This window comes from Rattus norvegicus, chromosome 10, assembly GCF_021556685.1.
Source record: "Rattus norvegicus strain SHRSP/BbbUtx chromosome 10, alternate assembly SHRSP_T2T, whole genome shotgun sequence".
In the NCBI taxonomy this organism is placed as follows: Eukaryota; Metazoa; Chordata; class Mammalia; order Rodentia; family Muridae; genus Rattus; species Rattus norvegicus.
The window spans coordinates 95,019,663-95,044,722 of record NC_141543.1 but is presented as its reverse complement, the minus strand read 5'-3'; the positions used below and the strand labels follow the sequence as shown (position 1 = coordinate 95,044,722).

The window sequence follows — 25,060 nt, the reverse complement described above, 5'->3', positions numbered from 1 at the left end:
TTAAATGGGATTTTAGGATTGAACCTGAACTATTAAGCTTCCTGGAAGGAAAGCACCTTTACCCCAGCCTTCTTGCTGTATTTTGATTAGAGACTAAAGAATAAGGGTTTCTGTTTCCTAAAATGTTTGTAAGACTCTTAAGGAAAGAAAATAATCTTATGCTTGTAAATCTCATAGCACTTATGCACACACATTCTTCACAGTTTAGTCCACAAACACTTTGAGCACACACATATAGCAGTGTATGCATTGTCTTGCATTGACTTGCATGATTGCCTTAGATTATAAAACAAGATATGATCAGTGGCAAAACATTTAAAAAATAGGTGGTGGCACACGCCTTTAATCCCGGCATCCAGGAGGCAGAGGCGGGCAAATCTCTGAGTTCAAAGCCAGCTACACACAGAGAAACCACCTCTCATAAAAGAGCAAAATGGCTCAGCACATAGAGGAACTGCTGTGCAAGCCTACTTCAGTCCCCAGAAATCCACGACAAAGTAGGAGAAAACCAATTAATTATACAAAGGCGTTCTCTGACCTCACATTTATGGTCTGTGGGTCTTCCTCCATCACGCGCACGCACACACACCTTTTAAAAATTTTTATGTGAAATTCAAATGACTGCTTAACACATGAGCAAGTCATTCATGTCATTTCTCATCGGGGACTGTAAATCAAGACCAACACAGTGAAATTCTTTATATTTTGGATTATAGATAACTATGATCCAAAAGTCAGATTAAAAAAAAAGTGTTAGTGAGGAGTTAGAAAAATTGAAAACCATAGAAACTGTTAATAAAAATGTTTAAAATCTGTTGCCTTTGGGAAAGTTTAGCAGTTCCCCCAAAGATTCAACTCGAAGTGAGGTGCCCCATCAGTTCACCACTAGAATACAAATAAATTAAAGGAAAGGAGAGCACACACCTGTACCAAGCCTTGCTTATTCACAGCAAGATTATCTAGAGAAGCCTAAAAGGAAACCCACATGAATCTAAGTCGAATGGAATCTGCTGTAGTCACGAAGTGGAATATTATTCAGCAATGAAAATGCACTCAGAGCATACTTCAACATAAATGGACTTTGAAAATGTGCTCAATAAGAAAAGACAATCACTGATCTCTCTTCTTTCCTTCCTCCTTCTCTCCTTCCTTCCTTCCCTTCCTTCTTTCTCTCTCTTTCTCTCTTTTCGATCTATTCACTTTACTTTATATGTTTGGGTACTTTGAATGCACATATGTCTGTGCACTGCGTTTGTGACAGAGCAGATGTTCTCTTGGAACTGGAGTTATAAATGATTGAAGCCACCATGTGGATGCTGGGTCAAATTTAGGCCCTCATCAAGGGCAGCCAGTGCCCTAAACTGCTGAGCCCCTCTCCAGCCCCAGTATGACTCTATTTCTATGAAGTGTCTATAGTTGGCCATTCTGTAGAGATAGAAAGTACATTATCAGTGGCTACCAGGGCCTGGGAGGCTGGACTGGGAGAATTGGCGGTGTCTGCTAATGAGTGGGATTCTCCTTGAAGAGATGAAAATATTCTAAGTGCAGTGACAGGTGCCCACATCTGTGAATGGACTGAAAACTGTTGATTTACACACCTGAAGTTATTGAACTGTGTGCTTTGCAAATTATAGCCAATAAAATCGTCACATTTTTAAGCTATGTAAACGATGAAAGAACTATATAGAGGGTTAAAAGTAAAGGGCGAGCCACCAGGGTACATGGAGAAATCCCAGCTTGGGAGCGCTCTTACACCGGCAACCGGATCATTAAAAAGGTCTGTGAAATGGATTTCTCTAAGAAGTAAAGATGTATGTAAGAAGTAAGAAACCTGGTTGCCTTAGTGACAAGGACTGGCAGGGACTCTCTTTTAAGGGAACACTGGCCTGTCATTAGTCAGAATTTGGTGACTGACCCCGGCTGCCAGATGACCTGCTGCATCAGGGAATTTGTGGCAGAAGAAATTAGTGTTGAGAATATTTCTAGTTGGCACAAGTTTAACAGAATAAAAATATGCCTCGTCTGCACGACCTCGCTTTGTTGTAAACGTATTGTACATTGTCTCAAGAAAATAAAAACGATCCGTTAGCTGGTCCAGCGTCAGAACGCTGGTGACATCCACTTGAGCAAGCCAGCGCCGCACAGGCATAGGTCTTTCAGTTAAAAGCTAGAGGCTCTGAGTCAGGCAGAGAGTGTGGGTCACAGAAAACTGCTCTTTCTGGCACGGAAACAAAAGCTGTAGGCAGCCTTCTTTAGAAAGCTCTGTATCTTACAGACAGCGATTGTGGCGGTCGCAGGAGCCTTAATTTTGCATTTGTTGTCATTCCAGCTTTCTCATAGAAATATTGTGTGTGCATGTGTGCATATGCTCTGATGAAAGAGTCCCTCCAGGGCTGGTGTTGTTATGTATCCAGATACTCCCTTTCCACGGCCCCTCCCCCACCCCTCCCCCCTTGTAAATTGGCTTATTAAAACTGGGTCTCAAGCTCTCCTTTTTTCCCCCCCTTTGTGATCGCCTTGTTCTTGGATTTTCAGTGTAGAACTAAAAATTCAAGGCAGATTTCAGTTACTGGGATAATTTTCTTTGAATTTTAAATTTTTCTAAGCAAATGCATAGATTTTTAATGAACCCGGTATCCAGTGGGCTCCCTTTAAATTTATCTGGAGAGTTACTATCGTGACTGATTTATTAGTCCTTTGAAAGTATAAAAAGTGGTATGGATAGTTCATGAAAACTGAGAAACATCATCACATTTTGTTTAGCATCTTTTTAAAACCAATTAAAAGCTTTTCTAAAATGGATTGAACAGGAGAAAATAAAACATGTTCCCTAGGTCTTTATTTCAATCAAGTTTCCCCTGTGTTCTGCGGGAGGAGAGATGGAGGCGGGATAGAAAGCCTGAAAAGGGCTGTCCCAGCAGGGAGCCGAGCTGGAGAAAAGGCTTCTCTGAGAACTCCGCCGCAGCAGCTCGGAAAGCTCCCGGCCGGCTTCATCTACATGCAGAGTCACACAAGGCATGGGGGCGCTCACCGGCACACAGAGGCCCCACATGTGCCTCCCTGCTGATTCCTGTGAAAAGCTAACAATTGGCTTGGAGGGTAAAAGACCACTGCAGTTCACCCTCCCTGAGCTGGACGTACAATTTGTCCAGTGTTAGGAAATGTCCGGCTTAGCAGTGAGAGGCTTGAAGACAGCCCTCCTTGCAGTGAGATCCTAAGGCTGGCGCTTTTACTCCACGACACTGGGGCTCTTTTCAAGGTTTGCAGATTTATGGAAGTTGAGGGGGATGTGCTTTTCCAGATGGGAAGGAGAAAGCAGGGGTCTGCACGTCAGGGAAGAGCTCCAGTAAAGAGGGAAGGCCAGGTGAACTGCCCGCACCAGCAGCCCCCAGGGCTTTAATGTTTCCTCTTGGGTCTCTGATACAACACTTAAAACAATAGCTTTATCACTGAGAAGACGAGTACCCAAGAGGGAGCTCTTCAGGCCGTAAAACAACATGATTTCCCGTTTCCTCAACAAGTCCAAGGCGTTTGAATCATTAATTGGCTTCTTAATTCTGGGTGTTCCTGACACTGTTTGCAGTCCTGCTGGAAGTCCCATCAGAGTAGAACAGAGTAGAGTAGAATAGATGGAAGAGCCCTGCAGTGCCTGGAGAAGCAGTCTTTCCTTGGCGCCTGCAGTCTTCCTTTATTATGGCATACAAAAATGGCACCTGATCATACATGAGGATAGGTTGCCAAGGACACTCAAAAGCTGGCCAAGAGCCCGTTCACCAGGTACCCTGTGCCTTCTCCTCAGCTGATGGGCATCAAGACATCAATTCACATAGTATAATCTTTGGAAGCGATAAGCTATGAAAAAAAGAACACCCAAATCGTTAGCAATATCACTGACGTAACTCTCAGACCTAATAGTTAGAAGTTTAAACCGAATCTAATTACAAGAATTCTATTGCTCCGACGCCTAGGAACGCGCCACTGTTGCTGCTGCTGCTGCTGTTGTTGTTGTTGTTGTTTTAAAGGACAGGAAGCAGGACACTCTTTGAATCCTAACTTCAAGGAAACAGGCAGAAGAATTGTGAGTTGAAGGCCAGCCTGGGCTACATCATGAAACCTTGTCTCAGGAAGAAGAAAGAAAGCTAGATGTGGTGGGGTGTACACACATTTATAATCCTAACCCTTGGGAGGTAGAAGCAAGAGGACCAGACAAGTTCAAGGTTATCCTCAGCTATATAGACTGTTCAGGGTCAGCCTGGGCTACACGAGTTCCTATCTCAGAAAAAGCATGTGTTGTTACTGTCAGGCGTAACTGGGCCAGTGAAAAAAACTATAGCTAGGCAGGCAGTGATCTATAGTAAGTCTTTAGAAGAGCGTTCAATAAAATATCTTTTATAAAAGAAAACAAAAACTATAGCTCTCCGGCTCGGTAGCTGTGTTTCTTGTGGATTTTAACAGCAGCAGTCCACAGGCCGTGTGTATGTGGTTCTCACGGGACATTTCAGTACAGTCTCACCATAGCTGTGATATTGGGAAGGTCTTGCTAATACCAGGCGACTTTTCTGGCCCTGAGTCGCTTTAGTGAATAAACAGATCATGGAAGACTCAACCCTACAGGCCTAAACATGAGAACCTATCTATCCGCTTAAAATTAACTCTGGCCAATGACTACAGCATGACTCAGTAAGATGTATAACCACTCCAGGAAAGAGGTGTAGTCATTTTGCCAGACACATTCATTGTAACCACTTGACAGGATGACTTCTACAGTGGACTTTTTTTTGAGTTGTGAGTGGCTGAATTTTTCCATTCGTTCAGTCAATGATATTAGATAGCTATTATGTTTTATAAAACTACCTTATGTGCACTTCTCTTAGGACAGTAGGTTTTCTTAGAAAGCTACATGTAAATTGAGTAAAATATATAAGTATACATGTTTCAAATGTCTCAAAAATAGCAAAACGTTTGATGAACCCTTTTATAAAATATTGTTATAAATATCTGTGGAGCAAATATCTAAAAGGGTTTTTGGGTTTTTTTTGTTTTGTTTTGTTTTGTTTTGTTTGTACTGTTTTTGGGAAAATACGTCTGTGGTAGGCATTAATTAATACCAAAACCAGTATTAGGGTGCACATGTGTGTGTGAGAGCATGTTTATGTGTGTGAGTGTTCACATGCATATGTTTGTGGTATAAACCTATTCCAATATCTTAGTATATCCAAATTTTTATTAGCAGAGAAATGTTAATGAAAAATTTGCCTCACAGCCAGACTTATCCTTGATCTCTCTCAACCTAGATAAGTGGCTCCACCATGGCACCAGCTCTGGAGTTGTGCACGGTACCTAACGTTCACTGGAGCTGTTCACCTCCTAGGAGCACATTCCCTGTAGGACTCACTCTTTGTGTTGGGTTAGGATCATAAACCCTGAATTCTAGTCTTGGCTCCTTGACACCTTCTGGCATTATTGCCTTAAACCAGCATCGTAGTTTCCCTGTGCATATTTCTTTATCTATGAAAGTAGAAAGAAACCATCTTCTTTTCCTGTCCTGTTGAGGGTCAACTAAGATATTACGTAGAGAAGGCCTTTATAAATGTGTGAATTGTAACCATAAGACACTAAAGCAAAGAATTATCTTTACGTGTCCTCTGGACCTTTTCATCTGGTGAGATAGACAGCTGGGAATACGCCTACTATGCAGAGGAAATGTCCACGGAGAGTAAGCTCAGAGTTCCAGCTTGCATCCCCTCCTGGGCAGACTAGGAAGGGAAATACGCAGGCAGGCAGGCGTCTAGCCTCCATCATACTCAGTGAGATTTGTAGGCCAAGTCCCAAGACAGATGCACCTGTCTGGGTATTAGAGATTCTGTTATAAAAGACTGAGATAGAGACAAGAATTTTGGAGCTCCATAAGGCGGGTGGGGGTTAGGTTGGCAGGGTGCCGAGCTGGCTGCACTTGCTTTGACCTACCTGTTGCCTTTCCTTGAGGCCCCTGGAGGCTGTCACCTTTCTCCCAGCTCCCAACACAGTTGAATGGCAAATCATTTTCTGTCATATGTCCCTGTGCCTAAAACGAGGACACAGATCTCCAAGCACCCCTAGGGCTTCATGCCATGCAGTGTGTGCTGAACAGCCATTGGGTAAGAGCCGACTATACTTACAAAAGGGCTAGGGCAGTCTGTCAGGATTCCTGGTATTTATTGGAATGTAATAGAACTGGAACTTGAGGTTTTACGTCACAGTGGTTGTAAACCACACACTGTGACAGCTCTCCTGGTCACACTGGGGAGGACAAAGAGTCCTCACTGGGTGTGATTCAGGCTGCCATATACCTGACACACGCACACAGACAGACAGACAGACAGACAGACAGACACACACACACACACACACACACACACACACACACACACACACACACACACGAAAATGAGAGGCTTTTATGCATGATGGCACACTCTTGGGCAGTAGAGGAAGTTTAAGGCCAGCCTGGGCTACATAGCAAGACCTATCTTTAAAGTTTATATATAGCTGTTTTCACTTTTAGCCAGCAGCATACTTCTTTGTTTTGTTTTATCTTGTTTACTTTGTTGAGATAAGACCTTTCGTAGCTCGTGATGGCCTTAAACAGCAGTTGTGTCTGGCCCGTTGGAGCATGCGGGATGTGTATTCCTGGCCTTGCTTTCCTTTCAGATGAATGATGCAGTGTCTGTAAGGTTCGGTGTAGTGGTGGGAGGGCCCTCAACTCTCATAGCTGACCTTGGCTTCCTTCAGTGCTCTGCTTCCAATCTGACTGACTGACGATGGTTGACACCCACATAGCAAAAGGTGACCAAGATAAGTGACGATTGAGCCTCATGAACGGCTGGTGGAAAGGTTGTTTTTTTCCCATCTGCAATTTCTCTTTAGACATGCGAGGTTGGAATACTACCGTAAGGAATACCCACTTTGTTAGAATACACAGGTAATTACGATTTAGTCTACAGTATAGAAAGAGAGGGTGCATATGATACCCTGCTCAGTTGTGGGGTTTGCTGTGTGGTGTAAACCGGTGTGATGCAAGTGTGCCCACTATCTATCTAGCCTGGCACGGGGCTGAGGCTGCCCTCGGGGTGGCTGCCAAGGTGCTTCCTTCAATCTGATTTTTTTTTTTTTAAGATAGCAAACAAGTTCTCAGTGCCCCTGGACCCTGGATATGGGACACACATGTTTATCCTGGGGGATTCTGTGGCTGCCCCAAGTCTGGGGAAGATGAAGGTGCTTGTTTCCTCACACAGGGTGCTAGCCTGGAGCAGGGGCAGGTGTGGCTGGATTTGCCCAGACCCAGCTGGTTGTCTTTTCCAGTCTCTGTACTCAGGAGTTTGCTGCTGCTGTCCCTGTTGCTGGTTTTCTGGTTCACACAGAGGCTGTGCCCCACCACACAAACACACTATTCAGTGGCATGGACATGCCTGTGCCCAAGTTTAGCTGGGTGTTGTAGCCTTTGATACAAGATTTGTGGGAATGTGAGGATATGTTTTGAATACAGTAAACCATCTTAGATTTCAAGTGACCGATTCAGTTTTACTGGGGACAAGAACTGAGTTCATAAGAAAGCAACGGCTTCATTTTTTTTGACCCAAGCTATTTTTTTCCTGTGTGTGGGCGTGGTTTTTTTTTTTTTTTTTTTTTTTTTTGGAGCTGGGGACCGAACCCAGGGCTAAACCACTGAGCTAAATCCCCAACCCCGGGCCTTTTGTTTTCATGTATTTCTGGTGCCCTCAGAGTCCAGAAGAGAGCAATGGATCCCCTGGAACTGGATTACAGATAGCTGTGGGTGCTGGGAGTTGAACGGGAGTCCTCTCTAAGGGCAGCTAGTGCTGTTAACAAGGGAGCCATTATCTCTCCAGCACCCAAAGTGTATTCTTACTTATCAAATGTTATACTTGCTGGGTGGCAATGGCATACACCTTTGATCCCAGCACTCACAGGGCAGAAACAGGCAGATCTCTGTGAATTCGAGACCAGCCTGGTCTACAAAGTAAGTTCTAGGACAGCCAGGGCTGTCACAGAGAGGAAACTCTGTCTTGATAAACAAAAACCAAGTTATACTTTGAGGCTTTTAAAAAAAGATTTTAAGAGGAAATGTTTGCTGTGTGTATCTTTGGTGTCCGATACACTAAAACATGCTAAACACCATGGATGACACCGATGATAATAAGAACTGGCATCAACACCCACGTGCTCAGCGAGGCATGTTGCCATATACAGACTACACGTGGCTGTCACTAGGGAGACCCACATGCCCTCCTGTGTGTTAAAGGTTTGGTGTCTAGTTCCTTGGTGACATTGCTAATGGCTACTACCTACAGGTCTCCAGTGAGGTCATTTGCCAGTCTCTGAAGGGTCCCTCACTAGTTTGATGCTTCTGTCTGAAAAAACTAAGGACAGCCACCAGAGCTCAGGAGCATCTTACAGCAAGAGTCATGAGGCTCTGGTGTTGGCAGAACACAGTGACTAGGGGCAAGGGAAGCTGTGTCCGTGGATAAATGCCGGGTAAATATATAGTCATACTTCTTTATTGCTATAAAGATGGATATGCTACCATAGTTTAAAATAAATACCTTCAGCCTAAGAACCTGCCACTTTTAATTGTAAAAGAAAGGAAAATGTTTTTGTGGGTCCCTCAGAGCCTTAGGGGCTCCATCTACTATGCCTACCGGGTAAGTTGTAAGGCTGACCGAAGTACACTCACGTTCAGTTCTTGACACTCTTTTCTTCTTTCTTAGTTCTTGTCTTGAGTTCTGGGGAGTTGAAATTGTTTAGCAGGTTGTCTCCTCATAGGTGAGGTGTAATTACCGGATACACTAACTAGTGTTCTGTGGTTAAACGAGGTCAGAGTATGGGGGAAGAAAGGTTCTGAAATACCAACATGGTTCAGCTGCACACTGGCACGAAACTCCCAACAACTGAGTGAACCCCACAGAGGTGGAAATAAGGTTAGAAAGAAGAGACGTGTTCAGGATGGGGGGGGGGGACTTACAAATACCGAGCAGAAAGCTGAGCTGGGTGCCTGGGTGGAGGACGACTGGCTAGGCAACCTCAGGAGGAAGTATTTGCAGAGACCGTTGGTTTGGGCATCACGACCAGTGTGGCATGGTCAGCACAACTTTATTGTCTTGAGTTATGTATCCTTTTCTCCTGGGAGGTCAGAGGTCATCATCTCTAGCAGATCTGTCATCTCCCAAACTTGTAATTAGTAGGACAGCTATTTTAGACCCAGGTTTAAAGTCACACCTGGTGCCAGGTGTGATGCTGCACACCTTCAATCTCAGCACTGGGGAGACAGAGGCCAGAGGAGCTCTGAGTCCCAGCCTAGTCTACACAGCAAGTTTCAGGGCTACGCAGAGAAACCCTGCCTTAAAAATTAATTAGTTAACTTAATTTTAATTAATTAATTAATTTTTAAAAATCGCTCATGGTGGCACTCCTAACCATGAGGCCCCAGGTTTAATTCCCAGTCACAAAAACAAATAAATGATCAGTCAACAACGGGCCTGCCCTGTAAGGTTAAGGGAAATTAGCCCCCTGGTCAGCCCCTTTCTGGAGATAAGAGCCCAGCCACATCACTCCTCCCCCGCCCCCAGGTTCCTCAGCTACTGAATGGAGAAGAGAAAGAAGACAGGAAGTTTCCTCAAGTGATGGAGTGAGTGGGCCGGGCCTTCCTCGTGGATTGCTTCCACAGATTCTTCAGTATCACGGAGTAGTAACTCTACCCGTTTGAGACCCTCTCGTGCACAGGCTCCGGTTCCTAGTCCATCAGCCATGAGTGCTCTCCTTGTGTCCTCTTCCCTGCTTACAGCACCAGGCCGGCTACAAAGGGCTAGGCAAAGAATTTGCTGCAGGGTAAAGTCTAATGGAGAATTTAAGTGTAGTTGTCTGCCTAGTTACAGCATGATTTATTCGAAACATCCTTCCTTTGGTATTCAACTTTGGCATTTAACTGAAGGAAAAGAAAAAGAGAGAGAGAGAGAGAGAGAGAGAGAGAGAGAGAGAGAGAGAGAGAGTGTGTGTGTGTGTGTGTGTGTGTGTTAAAAGAAAAGGAGCCATGGCAGCTACAGATATTTGAGCCGTGATCCCAAATGCAGGCTGGACTTGGAGAGGCCTGAGCGGCCATCACTGCTGGTGCCCTGACTCCTGGTGTGTTTGTTCATTCAAAGTGTGCACACTCTCACTGAGCCACAGCCTGCTGGCTGATCTTTAAGGTACTTAGTCTTTCCACTTGCTTTATGACAAACCAGGAGTCGCACGTGGCAATAATACTTCTTGTCTCACCAACTTGGGTTCCTAGCTTCCCATAAACCCCTTTCCTTTGCCAGAGAAGCCTGTAGCATGCAGTCAATACCTAAGGGCTGATAGCTAGAAAGAAAGTTATGACAGCCTTGGCATCAACTTAAATTGTAGCGTAAATAAAGGGTCATCCATTCTAGAGTGCTTTCATTATAACTTAGTAGACCATAGCATTCAACACCTAGGGCTCAGGGCTGTGTTGAACAGTTGCTGTACATTTCTCCAGGGTCAGAAGAAAGATGGCTGTGACAGACAGATGTGTCGAAACCTTGAAACCTGAACTGGGAGCATCATTCGTTCATTCAACGTATATTTATTATTAGCTGCCCCCTGCACAAGGCCCCGTGTGTGTTAGCCCTGTGTAGTTCAGTAACACCAAACACCTCAGGCTGCCTCACAAAAGACTTGGGAGCCCTGCAGTAGTGAGCAAATACAGGGGATGAGTTAAGTAGATACATAAGGGTGATCTGATAGAAGGACAAAGGAACACGGGAGAGGAAGCATAGTGGGCATGGGGCTTGAGTCAGCTGTGGAAAAGCTGACATTCAAGCAAGCCCTTGAGAGGGAGAGAGCTGTGCTGATAGGGAGAGGGGAATGCACTGTGTGTGCACCTGCATGTGCCAGGGAGCTGACCCAATGCTGTCAGAGTCTGGGCACATGAGACAAGAGTAGAGCTGACAGCTGGAGTCCCTGGATGAATAAGGTGGGGCAGTGAAGGAAGCCATAGGGCAAGCAGAATTGTTCTTAAGGTCTCAGTAGCAAATAAATGAGCTAACTAAAAAACGAGAATCATACCCTTCCCAAGAAGGAAACCAGAAAAAATAAAAGGCAAAACCACCCTCTGTAGGGAAAGCTTCCGGCTGGCCTCTGTCCTGAACTGAGTTCTCTTCCTCACTGAGACCCCACTGCAGTAGCCCTTCCCAAGAGGGCGTGTGGCCTGAGCCTCATTATGACCTGGGCTGAATACTGGGACCCTGTCCTACCTCTCTGCAAAGCAAGCCTGGTGCCTTGGAAACCTGCTTGTCCCAAGTCACTGCAGGGGTCCCGGGTGTTGGGAAAGAACCTTGTGTCCTACTCCTCACTTGCTTGATGACTGACTCGAACCCTGACCTTCCATTGCTCCCCTTAGAAGCACCCGTGCATGCTCTTGCTTCCTCTCCTTCCTGCCTGTTGTGACAGTGATGTTGGAGAGCCTTCTCCAGTATTCTTTTTTTTTTTTTAAGATTTATTCATTTATTATATGTGAGTACACTGTCACTGTCTTCAGACACACCAGAAGAGGGCATCAGATCTCTTTACAGATGGTTGTGAGCCACCATGTGGTTGCTGGGAATTGAACTCAGGACCTCTGGAAGAACAGTCAGTGCTCTTAACCACTGAGCCATCTCTCCAGCCCCTTCTCCAGTATTCTTTATCTTGTGCTCTGTCTCAATGTAGGTAGGAATTTTTTTTTTCTAATCCCGTTTTTTTGGTTGAGGAATCTGGCACTGAGGTAATCTACCCCCATGTGGGCCACACAGCTGTGAATGATGGAATGTGTCCCTTTTCTCCTGCACAAGCTCCCCAGCCTTCAGGAGAACTCCACTGCTCCCCTCCCCTGACCCCACGCAGGCTGGCTTAAGAAGCACCCCATTATGTGTAGCTATGGGCTAAATGGGTGCAGGACCCTTCTTGGGGAGGTTTACCCAGAACTGTCATGGCATCCCTGTGACTTGTTTGTCCCAGGTCACAAGAGGAGAGTATCTTTTGGGCACATGACAGGATTCTTTCTCTCGGCCACAGTCCTTTCTCCTTAAGACCTGCATTTGGTTTCTCCTGATGCTTTTCATATTAATTCTCCTTCCTTCTGTTAGCATTCTGAGCCTTTTGTTGGCCGCCCTCGTCTCCCCAGATTGACCCAGCATGGTGGTAGAGCTGTTTCCACCAACCGCATGGAGGTTGGTGGCATTAGCAACCTGTCCTGCCGCGGTGCTTCCTGTCACTGGCCTTGCAGCTCAGCCCAATCGGAGACGCTCCATGTGCTTCAAGGTCTCCACAGCCATTGCCACTTGATGTTTGTTTGCTGGTCTGTGGCCTGGCAGTGGCCCCCGGGTGTTGACCAGCCAGTTTCCCAACTAAATTGAAATCCTCTGAACGTGCAAACTAAATTTCACCGTCCATGTACCTAAAAAAGATAACCATATTCCAATTAGCAAGCGTTAATTTCATCTTTTACTCACTGGGTTTACAGAATTCCTAGTATTCAACATTCCGACTCCTCTTTTCAGTCCTTTACAAAAATGTCAGACGGTAATCGTCAGCAAGCTGAGGGTAAGGCACATCGCACATGGCCGTTTTGAACCTCGCTTTCAAACTCACTTCTTAATCCATCCCAGGGTTTCCGATTGTCCCGGGTTAATTCTTCTTACCGAGGGTGCGTTCCATTTGCCGCAGTGAATGGTGAGAAAGAAGGCCTTTCTCTCCCGCATAGCTGGCCCGCTGTTGTTGGGGGTGAAGCCAGCCCCTCCATTCCAGTGCAGATACTATATTAGTGGCATTTTTTTATTTAGGAAAAGAAAAAAAAAAAGCTTTATTCCGCATGAACTTTTGTTACAAATCAGTTGATTGGGGCCAATCAATGGCAGAACTCTGAAAGGGTGTGGATTATCTGGTTAGCCCTTTGTGTGGCAAAAGGCTTAGATGATGCTTGGTGCTTGGCCCATTCTTCATGCTGTAAAAGGAACGGGTCTCAGAAGGATCAGCACCTGACCGAGCCCTGCCTTTCTCATGGTAATGTTTTCACCTGAGTTGCTCCTTAGAGCGCTAAGACTTGGTTAACTAATACTTATTTAACCTTGGAACAATGTTCATCCTAATCCGGTTGGCAAATAGTCATCTTATTTCAGCCTCCTCTGTGTCTCATCGGGACCAGCAAATCTCAGGAGAATATGCTGAGGGAGCAACTCCCTGCCCCCTAAACACGTATTGTCGCCTCTCTCTCTCTTTCTTCCATGTTTGGGCACTGTGGACTTTAAACCAGTAGCCACACATCAGCAAGATAGAGTTCCCCTCCGGGTGGCACCTGCCCCTTCCAAAGCCGCACCCCCATTGCACACACCGCTCTCGGTTCCTGTCCTCCAAATGTGCCCCAGTGTGGTCCCTTAGTACATCCCATTAGTACATCCACAACTGTTTTTCCATAAGAACGCTTCCAGTTGCACATTTACCACTAATTAATACATAAAACAACCCAGCACGGTTTAATTATTTGGTAATGTTTTTTCAGTGTTTTCTTAAAGATGATGCTTTACAAGTCAAGGCCTGAGCTGGCCTGGGTCATGACCTCTCTCCACAGTGTTTGCAGTCTTGTTAAACAAGAAGGCAGAACATAAATGAGCGTCTCCATTATAAGTTACCCCACACTTCCCAATCTTTCAACACCTGAAGACATCGAAGTCGCTGCAGGAGAAAGGTCCTTGAGCATAGTGTCGGAAGGAAAAAAGTCCAGCTTTCTGCAGTGATCAAGGAGCTTCTGCAGAGCTGCTCATCTAGAGGGGCCACTGTTTCCTTCTGAGAAGAGAGAGATGAGGATGCCCAGAACCCAAGGGGAGGAGAAGCGACTAACTTTGCTAAGTCGTAATGACCCAGAGGACCAAGACCAAGCTCAAGGATGAAGGCCAGCCTTGGCACATAGCCAGACACTGTCAAAACAGTAATGATTGTAGTAAAAACTGCCCCAGCATTGGTATCTGTTAGCTCTAGGGACCATGTTCCAAAGTTAGCATCAGAATTGAATTATTGGGCTGGAGAGCTGGCTCAGCGGTTAAGAGCACTGACTGCTCTTCCAGAGGTCCTGAGTTCAATTCCCAGCAACCACATGGTGGCTCACAACCACCTGTAATGGGATCTGATGCCCTCTTCTGGTGTGTCTGAAGACAGCTACAGTGTGTGTGTGTGTGTGTGTGTGTGTGTGTGTGTGTATGTGTGTGTGTGTGTGTGTGTGAAGTAAATAAATAAAAATCTTAAAAAAAAAGAATTGAATTATCATTTGGGGTTTTTTTTGTTTGGTTTTTTTAGTATAAAGGTTTTTTTAGTATAAAAGCCTTTCTGTTATAGTAGAGATTGTGAGAGAGAGAGAGAGACAGAGACAGAGAGAGAGAGATTGAGATTACCTTGGTAGCCAGCTTTTATTTTTGCCTTTGGACTTATGCTCCCTCTGACTTAGAGCCCTACCCATCTTCCAAACCAGCTTACCCATTTCCTAAGACTTGGCCTATATATAGCCTAGGCATGGTGGTGCACACCTTTAATCCTAAGCATTTGGGAAGAGGCAGGTGGAGCTCTGTGAGTTCAAGGCCAGCCTGGTCTACAAAGTGAGTTCCAGGCCAGCCAGAGCTACACAGAGAAACCCTGTCTCGAAAAACCAACAAGGAAAAAGAAAGGAAGGAAGGAATAAGGACAGACAAGAAAAGAAGGAAGATGTGGCCTGTGGGTTCCTCCCTGCAGAGAACAACGTTTCCTCTGCCAGTCTCCTCCCCTGTGTAGTGTGCTTCCTTTCCATGCAGCAAAGTCTTTATTTCTCTATTTTTATTCAAGGTCATTCCATAGTCAATCAGGAGCTTGGCAAATATCTGTTGATGAGCATTTGTTTGTTTGTTTGTTTGTTTTTGGTTAATTTTTTTTCTAGTCGATTTATTGAATAGCCATAATGATAGGCCTTTAATCTGTATATGTCACAAATAAATTTCTACCTTGGAATCTTTGCACATTCATCTGTAAAACCAAGAAGCTCTTAGTGTCAGAGGCTTTCTGCTTGTGTGTGTGTTGTGGGGGTTAGGTGTACACATGTGCATAAGCTAGAACTTGAACTTGACCCTAGTCTCTATGCATGCTATGCAAATGCTCTCCTAGTGAGCTGCAGCCCCACCTCCATGTTGAGGTGGTCCTTGTTTTCTTGGCACTCGGTAGACAAGCACAGTGGCTGAGATTGAAGAAGGTCTCCTGGCCTTGCTGTCAATCGGTGATGTAATGTGCAGGAAGCCCAAGCTGAAGTTTGGGGGTGGGAGGTGTTAGACACAGGGTCTCACTATGAAGCCCTGGCTAGCCTGGAATTCATCATGAAGACCAATCTGGCAGAGGTAGACAGATCCCTGTGAGTTTCAGGCCAGCCACAGCTGCATAAAGAGACCCCATCTAAAACAAACAAAAGACCTACTTCCCATCACAGGGTAGAACTGTAGTGTACATCCCAGTTCTCTGGCTTTGATTTGGTGTTCCAGACCTGCTGGTCCCTTGTTGGCTGGGATGGGGGAAGGCCTCCCTGCATTGTTGCTGCTGCTTCCGAGTTACATCATCCATGTCTCGTTTAGAGTTCTGTTTGTGTGTGTGGTGTGTGTGTGTGTGTGTGTGTGTGTGTGTGTGTGTGTGTGTGTGTGTTTTGCCTACTTATCACCACACGCAGATACGTGGACTCCGCTCGTTTGAGTCAAGCCTCCTCTGGTCTCCTCCTTTGTGTTTTTCTGTGCGCTGTAACACATCTGCCTCCATAACCAGGGCCGCAAGCTTCTCATCATCGGGACCACCAGCCGCAAAGATGTCCTGCAGGAAATGGAGATGCTCAACGCCTTCAGCACCACCATCCACGTGCCCAACATCGCCACAGGAGAGCAGCTGCTGGAAGCTCTGGAGGTAAAGATGAGTCGCCGCTCCAGACTGGGTATCAGAAGGGAGTGGAGGCCTGAGGTAATTCAGAACGGTCACCGGCTGAAGCGAGCGGCACTTAGTGGCCATTTAGCTGCAGCATGGGACCCCGGATGTCTCTTCCAGTGTTTCTCAGAAGCTAGAAGGAGGAGAGGATGCAAAGAAGAGCTGATAAAGCTGTGCCTGGTGTGGGCAGCACACACTGCAGGGGCCGCTCACCCTCTTCCCAGCATGCATGTAGTACTCCTAGATTGCACGCGGCAGGGGCTCACTGGGATCCGCACAACGTGGGCATAATCGCTGTTTCTTCACAATGGCTTACAGCACATCTCTTTGCATTTAATAAACTAGAACAATGATTAAAGCCTTTGGGACTACCAAAAAAAGAAAAAGAAAGGAAGGAAGGAAGGAAGGAAGGAAGGAAGGAAGGAAGGAAGAGAGAGAAAAAGAAAGTAAAGAAAGCTACCCAAACCTCACAACTTTATAATGTAGAAATGATTCCTGAGTTTTTTTGAAGATGATAAAGCCTTTAATTACAAAAACTGAGTCTTTGAGTGCGTCCTGATGAATATTAATGTACACAGATGACTATTTGGAATCTGTTGGAAAAGGTGATGTAAGTTACTTGGTGTGGTTGAATCAGGGAGGCTACTTAAAGGCCCCACAACTCCAGAGTGGCTGTGCGCTCCCAACAGAACAGGAGCCCACAGCAGAAGTGCTTCTGGGTCACCTGTTTGAACATCCTGTTGTTGCTGGGATGGGAAAGAGAAAAAGCCATTCCACTTTGACACATCCAAATTGTGCCTAGGAAGGGATGCTACCACGTTTAACTTGTATCTATCATAGATTGGAGCTGTCCCCCCCACCCCCAGGAAACATGTCTCTCAGTTTAGTGGCAGTTCCTAGAAAAACAGCATAAGATTTATCTCTTCCAGATGAGGTAGTCTCTGTACCAGGGAGGCTGAGGCAGGATTACCATGAGTTTGAGGCTAGTCTGGGCTACAGAATAAGACCTCGCCTTTCATGGTCACACAGGACTAAGTGGGTTAATTCATCCCAGTCAGGTAGCTCCTCCCGCTGTTGGCTTAAGGGTGAGTGTTGGTGTGCACACTGTAAAAGTGTCTTACTGTTGTTTATCTCTTCTATAGCTTTTGGGCAACTTCAAAGATAAGGAACGCACCACAATTGCTCAGCAAGTCAAAGGGAAGAAAGTCTGGATAGGAATCAAGAAGTTACTAATGTTGATTGAGATGTCCCTGCAGGTAAGGCGAGAGCCCTTCTCTGCATGAGTCATGGCCCGGCGGTGGCACACCAAGAGGGCCTGCTTTCCTCTCCCAGGGCTCAGGAGCACCCGTGTTCTCTCCTCTCTCTTCTCGGAAACAGATGAGAAGAACAGAGCGTGACTTTTAATCTTAATGTAGAAAGCCATAAGGTCTCAAAGTTAGAAAGGGCTTCAACTTGTCAGCCAACCAGCCCTGATCTCCCACTCGCCGCTGACCATCAGTGTCAGCACGTGATGGGTAAGGTCTGGGAGATGAGGAAGGGCAGATATGGTGACTTGTGCAGATCAGACACGACTCTGAGCGTTTCCCTTTAGTTTTTCCAGACAGGGTTTCTCTGTGTAGCCCTGGGCTGTCCTGGAACTCTATACAGACCAGGCTGGCCTCGAACTCAGAGATCATCCTGCCTCTGCCTCCCAAGTGCTAGAATTAAAGGCTCATACCACCGTGCCCAGTTCCCTAGAAATCTCAGACCAACTGACTCCCAGCCTGCTGCTAGGCACCGGCAGATGAGATTACTTTTGGAGCTTTCTCATATCGACTCCTTCTAGAACGCCTTGCCTTTGTGTGCCTGAGCATGCACACACACATATACTTAATATGCTTGTGTAGACTAAGGTCTGTGTGCTCAGACCCTGGGGCTGCTACCTGCTGTTGACGGCCCTGGACCACATATTAGAGAGCTCAGTAAATTTCACTCGATCCAATCAAGGGAGAAGTAAATGAATGAAGGAGTGAGCCCCCACCAGACCTTTGGAGGTGCGTCACCATGGAGCCCTGCCTGCCCAAAGTGAGCAGTGGGGATCCCCAGTTCCACATCCGAAGGAAGCTCTTAGGCCAATAAATAAGAAATATGGAGAGAATTGTCTTAAGTCTCTGAGATAAACTCAGCTTACAATTACATTTTTGTGGTTTTTCAGAAACCAAAAGTTTCCCGAGCATCCAGCAACTGTTTTTAAGTCCATGTCTACGTCTTCCATTATGAGCAGTAAATTATGGTCGTAGACTAGCGCTCTGCTCAGTCTTATTCCTGGTAAAGGCACACATACAGGTGTATTGGCTCTGTCCCCGCAAAAAGATAAATCTGTCAGAAGTCAGCTCTGCCCTTTCTTTTTTCCAGTTTCAGTGCAATCTTTTAAAATAATTGCATAGAAGAAACTATGCGAGTTTTCCTCCCCGCCCCTGCCTCCTCTTTGATGCCTGCAGCGCGGTGATCAAGTTAATACTTCTTATGTGTGTGAGGTGGAAAGTGAGAGTGGGGTGCTCGGCCCAATCTCGAGCAACTGACACTTCTTAGGCCTGGAGTTTGAACCCCTTCACGTCAAACGGATTCCGAGCATCTGAGTGACTTCTCTTCAGATCGGCCTCGGGAGCGGGAGCAGGAGCAGAGTGGAGAAGCAGCATGCAGTTCAGCAGATTGGAAGCCATGCTTGCTCTGCCCGCTGTACCCGATTTTGTTAAAACTTGCTCGAGTTAAGGATCTGCTCTGACTGGATGTCACCTGAGGGAATAAAGTCATTTATCTAGGTTACTTTTTTCCTCCTTTTCTCTTGACTTTTAATTCCATAGCTACAGGCAAGTCAGTAAGTCGCTCTCACACATATTAAATAGAGTTAATGGGCGAAGACCTGCATGTACTGACTCCAGCGAGCTCCAGCCAGTTCCACTTCTTAGAAAAAGCTTTGACAATTGATTCATGTGTAATTCTAGTCCCAAAGAGGGGGGGAAATGGCTCTTTTGTTAGCTGTTCACACTTTTTCTTAGTTCTTTGTAGTCTGACCCCTTAACTTTGATACATTTGAAACTTATGTCCCATGTTTTGCTGGGACGGAGAGAAGAATCTTTTCCAAAGATTGAGGGGAGTTTGCTCCCTCGCCCACAGCTTCTTGAAGCGGAGCACTTGGGAGCCACTCCTAGAGGGCAGGGAGTTCCCTCTCGCCAACAGACTTCTGCCCTACGACATGCTTTAAAAGTGAGGTGTTTCTTACAATAAAAATTCACACTAAGTCATTAAGGGCGTTTGTGATGCTCCTTTTCCAGATCACCACACATCCTAGTCAGGCCAGTAAGAATATGATACACTTTGAAGTAAGTGAAGTAATTTTGGATACAAAATGACAGCCAGGAGAGATAATTAGTAATAATGACTTGAGCCATCACCAGGATCAAACCCCACCACCTTGTCTTGAGTCTGTGACTCTGGGGCAGCCAGAGGCCAGGCGTACCAAGAGCAGAGCCCAACTGCACTTTCTGCTCTCTTAGTGTGGCAGCATCTCCAAAGGGGCACTGTAACGAAGAAAGCCAGCCACTGAGTGTGTGAAAGTCATAACTGTATTTTGGTCACTCACCCAACCTCAATTTGGTTTCTTCAAGTTCTGTCCCCTTCCTTCGCTAAGATGTATGAATTTTAGCATTTGAACTCCCCTGGTTCATAGCACCCTGAATGCACCAAGGCATGTCTGGACCCCTCTATGACACCTTGCCCGTGTGCTTTTCTTCCGTACACCAACACACCCAGGGAAGTACTTGTCTGAGGTGCCTGAGAATGACCAATGGCTTCTCCATGTTGGGAAGTTCCACTGGCTTCTAAATAACGTAATCTGCTCTATTATGCTTCAAAACAACAGCGAGGGAGAGGTGACACGCTTAACGGTGCTAGAAGCGTGTGACCAAGCATCTCCCTGGTGTGGAGGAAGCACATCTTCGTGGAAAGGCATCATTGAGCGTCTAATTTGTTTCTTCTGATGCTTTTTAGATGGACCCTGAGTACCGTGTGAGGAAATTCTTGGCCCTCATGAGAGAAGAAGGCGCGTAAGTACTAGCAGTGCTCGCCCATCTGCGAGGTCCCAAGCCTTCCCCTGGGCATCAGTACAGTGCAGTGCATCTGAGTCAGCTGATGGCTTCCTTCCCACATAGCCTTGTTTCCACGCACTAGCGCTTCCTGGGTTGTAGGTCTGAGGGACCGAGCAAGGAAGTGGCTGTTCTGTTGGTCTGCTCTCCTTGTCGAGCTTCACAAGGCTTCCTTGTCACAGCGCAGGGAAAACTTGATGGTCCATTATTTACTGTTAAGTGCATGGAACTGTGACCATTTTCTTTTAGAAAGCGCCCATCAAATAGCAAACAAATGGTGGGAAATGTAGAGAAAACACCAAAGCTGCTAGTGATTTCTTGGTGGTGACTAGGGTCCTTTTTGCAGAACTTACAGTCGTGTGTATGTTGGGGGATTTCTTTTGCAGTAGTCCCCTGGACTTTGACTGAAAACTGGACTGTTTACAACAGTGACCAAGGGAAACGACCAAGGTGATGATGGCCTGGGATCGTCACTCCTCATACTCAAGACACTGGACTAAGTGAAGTGTCCACCTCCCTCTCCACACTCACTCTGCATGACTAGTGCAGTAAACTGCCTCGTGCTTCCGAGATGTCCTATGTTCCTGGACTGCTGTGCTTCCCTACCATGCTGGCTAAGATGATTCCCGCTTACGTGGGAGGCACGCCACGCCTGTGCACCCTGCCCACACCTCGCTCCCCGCCACGCCCACCCTTGGAAAACACTTGACCTACCCGAAGGTAGGCTTCTACACGTGACCAAGAGCAAAGATAGAGGAGGTTCCAAGGGATTCGCTTAGCACTCCCCGTGTTAACAACCATGTGTCCCACAGAATGGGTTATTATCTTTGCCTAAAGAAGCAGGATTTTGAATATCTACGATGCTATTCTCAATCATTTTCAGAGATATTTCCAAGTTGCAATCAGGAGAGCTTTTCTAATCGGAAGTCAGATCACTCCTGTGGTGGCTGTGATATGCCCTGAGTGTAATTAATTTGCTCTGTGGTAAGAGATATGCTAATCATTACCACTTGGTAGATGCCGTTAAAACCTTATGAAAGATACATATGGAAATCTGTACATCCCTAAACAGAAAGAAAAATTAAAATAATTTACAAGCCTCTCAGTTCTAATTAGCGTCCAGCTCTAAGTGGGTCATTTCCTTGGGATGACGTTAGAGGCCTATTAGTGCCATACTCTTTCCTCTGCCTGATGACTTATAATTTATCTGCCCTGTATCTGAAGTGATCTGTAATGTCTAAAGCACATAAATAAAACACTACTCTCCAGCAGAACAAGCCACCCCCTAGTCCTCTCCTCGGTCCTCGAATATCCATTCCAGCGTACTCAACACACTTCTTTCCAAAAGAGGAGGAGCTCACCAAGCCCTTTGCAGTGTGGTTTGCCTAATCAGTGGGTTAGAAGTAACTTAATTAGATCATCATTCCTGGAGACGAGTCTTAGGGAGCATGCCACTCTCCCCGCTGCTGCTTAAAAGACAGACAGCCATCAGAAGCCACCCAGGAGACTTGCTGCCACAGGGGCACCTAGGCGTGACTCTGACACTGTCCCCACAGTAGAAGGCAAATCATCCCCTCACCTTGCTGTCCGTATACCTTGTTTGGGGTTTTCATCCCTGGCTTATTTTGTGGCTTTGAAAGAGTGGATTGTGTTGTGAAACTGTGATTCCCGTGGCTAGTACCGTGGTTCCCCGTCCATCACCGTGGTCCCTGTTGTCTGCAGTCCTGCCTTTTTCCTCCCAACAAAGTTGTACGTGGATTAATTTATGTTTCTTGTTCAACGAAGTTAATGTCTTGTGTTTTTGTCCAAAATTATATTGAAAAAGATAAATATTATATTGTGTAATGCAAAGCAAAGGAATGCAATAAAGAGTAAATATACTTGAAATGTTATATAGACCGGTGTTTTCTTTGAGCAGCACACCAGTCACTGACGGGACTGTATGAAGAAGTGGGCCCTGGAAGAGAAACCCCTCCTTGTTGCAGCATAGAAGACTTTTTTTTTTCTAAGTCTCTTTAAAAAAATATTAAGGAGGCTAGAGAGATGGCTTAATGGGTAAGAGTTCTTACCACCACTCCAGAGGACCTAGTTTGATTCCCAGAATTCACATGGCAGTGTACAACTGTAACTCATGTGACACACACACACACACAAGCAAAGCACATACAATAAGTTAGGCTGATGGCACACACCTTTAATCCCAGCACTCAGGAAGCAGAGGCAGGCAGATCTCTGAGTTTGAGGCCAGCCTGCTACACTACATAGTGAGTCCCAGGACTCTGTAAGAAAAAGTTCTCAACCTATGGCTTCAGACCTGAAAACACAGGTATTTACTTTACAGTTCATAGCAGGAGCAAAGTTACAGTTATGAAATAGCAACAAAAATAATGTTATGGTTGGGAGTCACCATGACAGGAGGAACTGTATTACAGGGTCACAGCATTAGGGAGGCTGAGAAGCATTAATTTAGAGAGAGACTGCCTTAAAAAACAACAAAAAAGAAAATATTAAAAGTTCAATGGGCAGTGGTGGCGCATGTCTTTAATCCCAGCACTCTGGAGGCAGAGGCAGGTGGATCTCTGTGAGTTCAAGGCCAGCCTGGTCTTCAGAGTGAACTCCAGGCAGCCAGAGATACACAGAGAAAAACCCTGTCTCCAAAAACAAAACAAAAATCTAAAAAATTCATTAGCATATGCTAGTATACAGGAATCTTCATATTCAAGTTTAATTCTTATTTTACCTTAAAAAAAAAAAAAAAACTGAACTGAAGCCATGAACTACATTGGTCCAAAGCTGGATGGAAGCTGCTTCTCATTACAGTGACTCAGTCCCCTGGAACATGCGAAACAAGACTGCTGTGCTGAGATGTCCTTCCTGTGGTTCACTGTGTTCTTCATACCGTCTGTATCTCTCAGATGCCCCAATCCTCGGCACCAGTAAGCCCAGAAATGGATGCTGTGTAGAGAAGAGGCACCTCCAGCAATAGGGACAACAGCAGTTGCCCCACCCCCCATTCTGGGAGGAGCCCCAAAGGCCTTTCTACCTCCAGCCCACAGCATGGCCCAGTGGACAGCATGGGCAGCTCTGATGAACCACTCCTAACTGCCGGGGAATCCTAAATCTTCCAAAGAGAAGCTCATTTTTTTCCTTGCATGTTTGTCTTCTTTTCAGTTTTTTTTTTTAATTTTCCATGTACTATACAGAAACATACATGACTGTAGTTAGAATCTAAGATGTGTTTTAAGGCTGCCTTTTCATAGCCTAAAAGTTAGAGTGAGCAGCGTTTACATTTTTGCCATATGTCACAGAATCGTGGAGGAGGTTCAGTTCTTGTTTAATAATCAAAGCCCGGTCACCAGGCCTGCTGAAGCAGCGTCAGCTATAAATATCCAAACACAGAAGGCCAGGCCAGGGCTTCAGTTTGCTTGCCTGCCAACTGGGCTGCCGCCTTCAAGTAAGTGACCGCCCAGGCAAGGTTTGTTAAGAGTTCAAAAGCAGCATTTAAATCTTAGAAGTTATTGCAAGATGAAAGCCACTCATTTGTTGGCAACTGTCGAGGCTGAGTTCCACTGACAGCCCAGGGCGGTGTGACTGTGGCCCCAGAGTACCGGGATGCACCAGTAATACCAGTGACCTGCAGGAGACCCAAGATGAGTCCCAAGACGGGGAGGATGGAGTTGCAAGGAGGGTGGGGGGTATGGTGGTACTCACCTCTAGTCCCATAGGCAGAGGCAGGAGGATCAGCACAAGATTAGGGCCAGCCTGGTGTACATGGTTCCAGGATAGCCAGCACTACAGAGTGAGACTCTGTCCAAATAAGAAATTGTAATGATGTGTATTTACGGCTCTCCAGCACAGTCTCCATAATGAACATTTGGTGATTGATTAGTGAGGAGAGATCTGTTTGCCTCCCAAGTTCTGTGAAGCCAGGCAAGACAATAGAACATGCTACTTCTGGCTGAACTCACTTCCTGAGTGTAGACCCACCATCCATGCATGCTACATGCTGTTATGCCCAGCACCACACGGGTCGACCAGCACTCCACTCAGAACAACCTCACCTAGTATCCCTTGCCTTTCTCCTCAGCTCCTCTCCCTGTCTTTCTGCCCATCCGTGAACCCACAGCCTGTCTTCAGAATAATGTTGCTTTCAATAAAAACCTCACCATATTGTCCCTTTATCTTCTCTCAAATTATTCTCAAAACTTTTTAAAAGACTCACTAAGTCTCACTGTGTAGGGGAGACCCAGAACAGAGGGATCTACCTGTATCTGCCTCCCAGATGCTGAAATTAAAGGCACACCCCACCTGCACACAACTTGAAACTTGCTCCTTCCAGTGTTTCTAGCTAATGTTCAAGTACAGCTATAAACTGGATTCCCTTTGGGGTTGGGGATTTAGCTCAGCGGTAGAGCGCTTGCCTAGCGAGCGCAAGGCCCTGGGTTCGGCCCCCAGCTCCGAAAAAAAGAAAAAAGAAAAAAAAAACAAAAAACTGGATTCCCTTTAGTGGGATACAATGATCAGAGGAGACAAATGGCCTCATAAAGTATGATAGGGACCATCTACATATTTGGAAATCTATACATTCAAAAAATTAAAAAAAAAATCAGAATGCTGGGAGAAGAGAGTATTCACCTCAAGGAAAAAAGAAACGAAGTAAAAGATGGCCAGCACTTACGCCAGGAGCTCTGCCTCTACCCTCACGAGGCTTCACACAGATGGAAAAGATCTCTAGGGGCAAAAGGTGCACCAAGTGGAAGCTCAGGCAGTTGTCCTCAACAGAGGGGGATCTGGGGTTGGCAACCTGTCTCCACCCGCAGAAGCAGACCGCTTCCTGTGATCGACGTGAGTATCTCTAATAGTGGTAGACCAGAAAAAGAAAAAAGGAAAACCCTCAAGCTATCTATCCTCTGAAGCAATGTGCC

At 45.8% G+C, this 25,060-nt stretch overlaps 1 protein-coding gene across 2 annotated transcripts in view; it reads left to right on the top strand.

The window, feature by feature from the left end:
* Nsf (N-ethylmaleimide sensitive factor, vesicle fusing ATPase) overlaps positions 1-22,027 on the top strand; it is a 128,556-nt gene extending 106,529 nt beyond the window's left edge. Inside the window, 4 exon segments of one of the 2 annotated variants that reach the window (NM_021748.2) lie at positions 15,859-15,993; positions 17,154-17,267; positions 20,041-20,096; positions 20,522-22,027. In NM_021748.2, coding sequence (NP_068516.2) covers positions 15,859-15,993; positions 17,154-17,267; positions 20,041-20,096; positions 20,522-20,543 — 327 coding nt within the window. In that variant the 3' untranslated portion in view covers positions 20,544-22,027. 2 annotated transcript variants of the gene reach the window in all.
* The last annotated feature ends 3,033 nt before the right edge of the window (positions 22,028-25,060 follow it).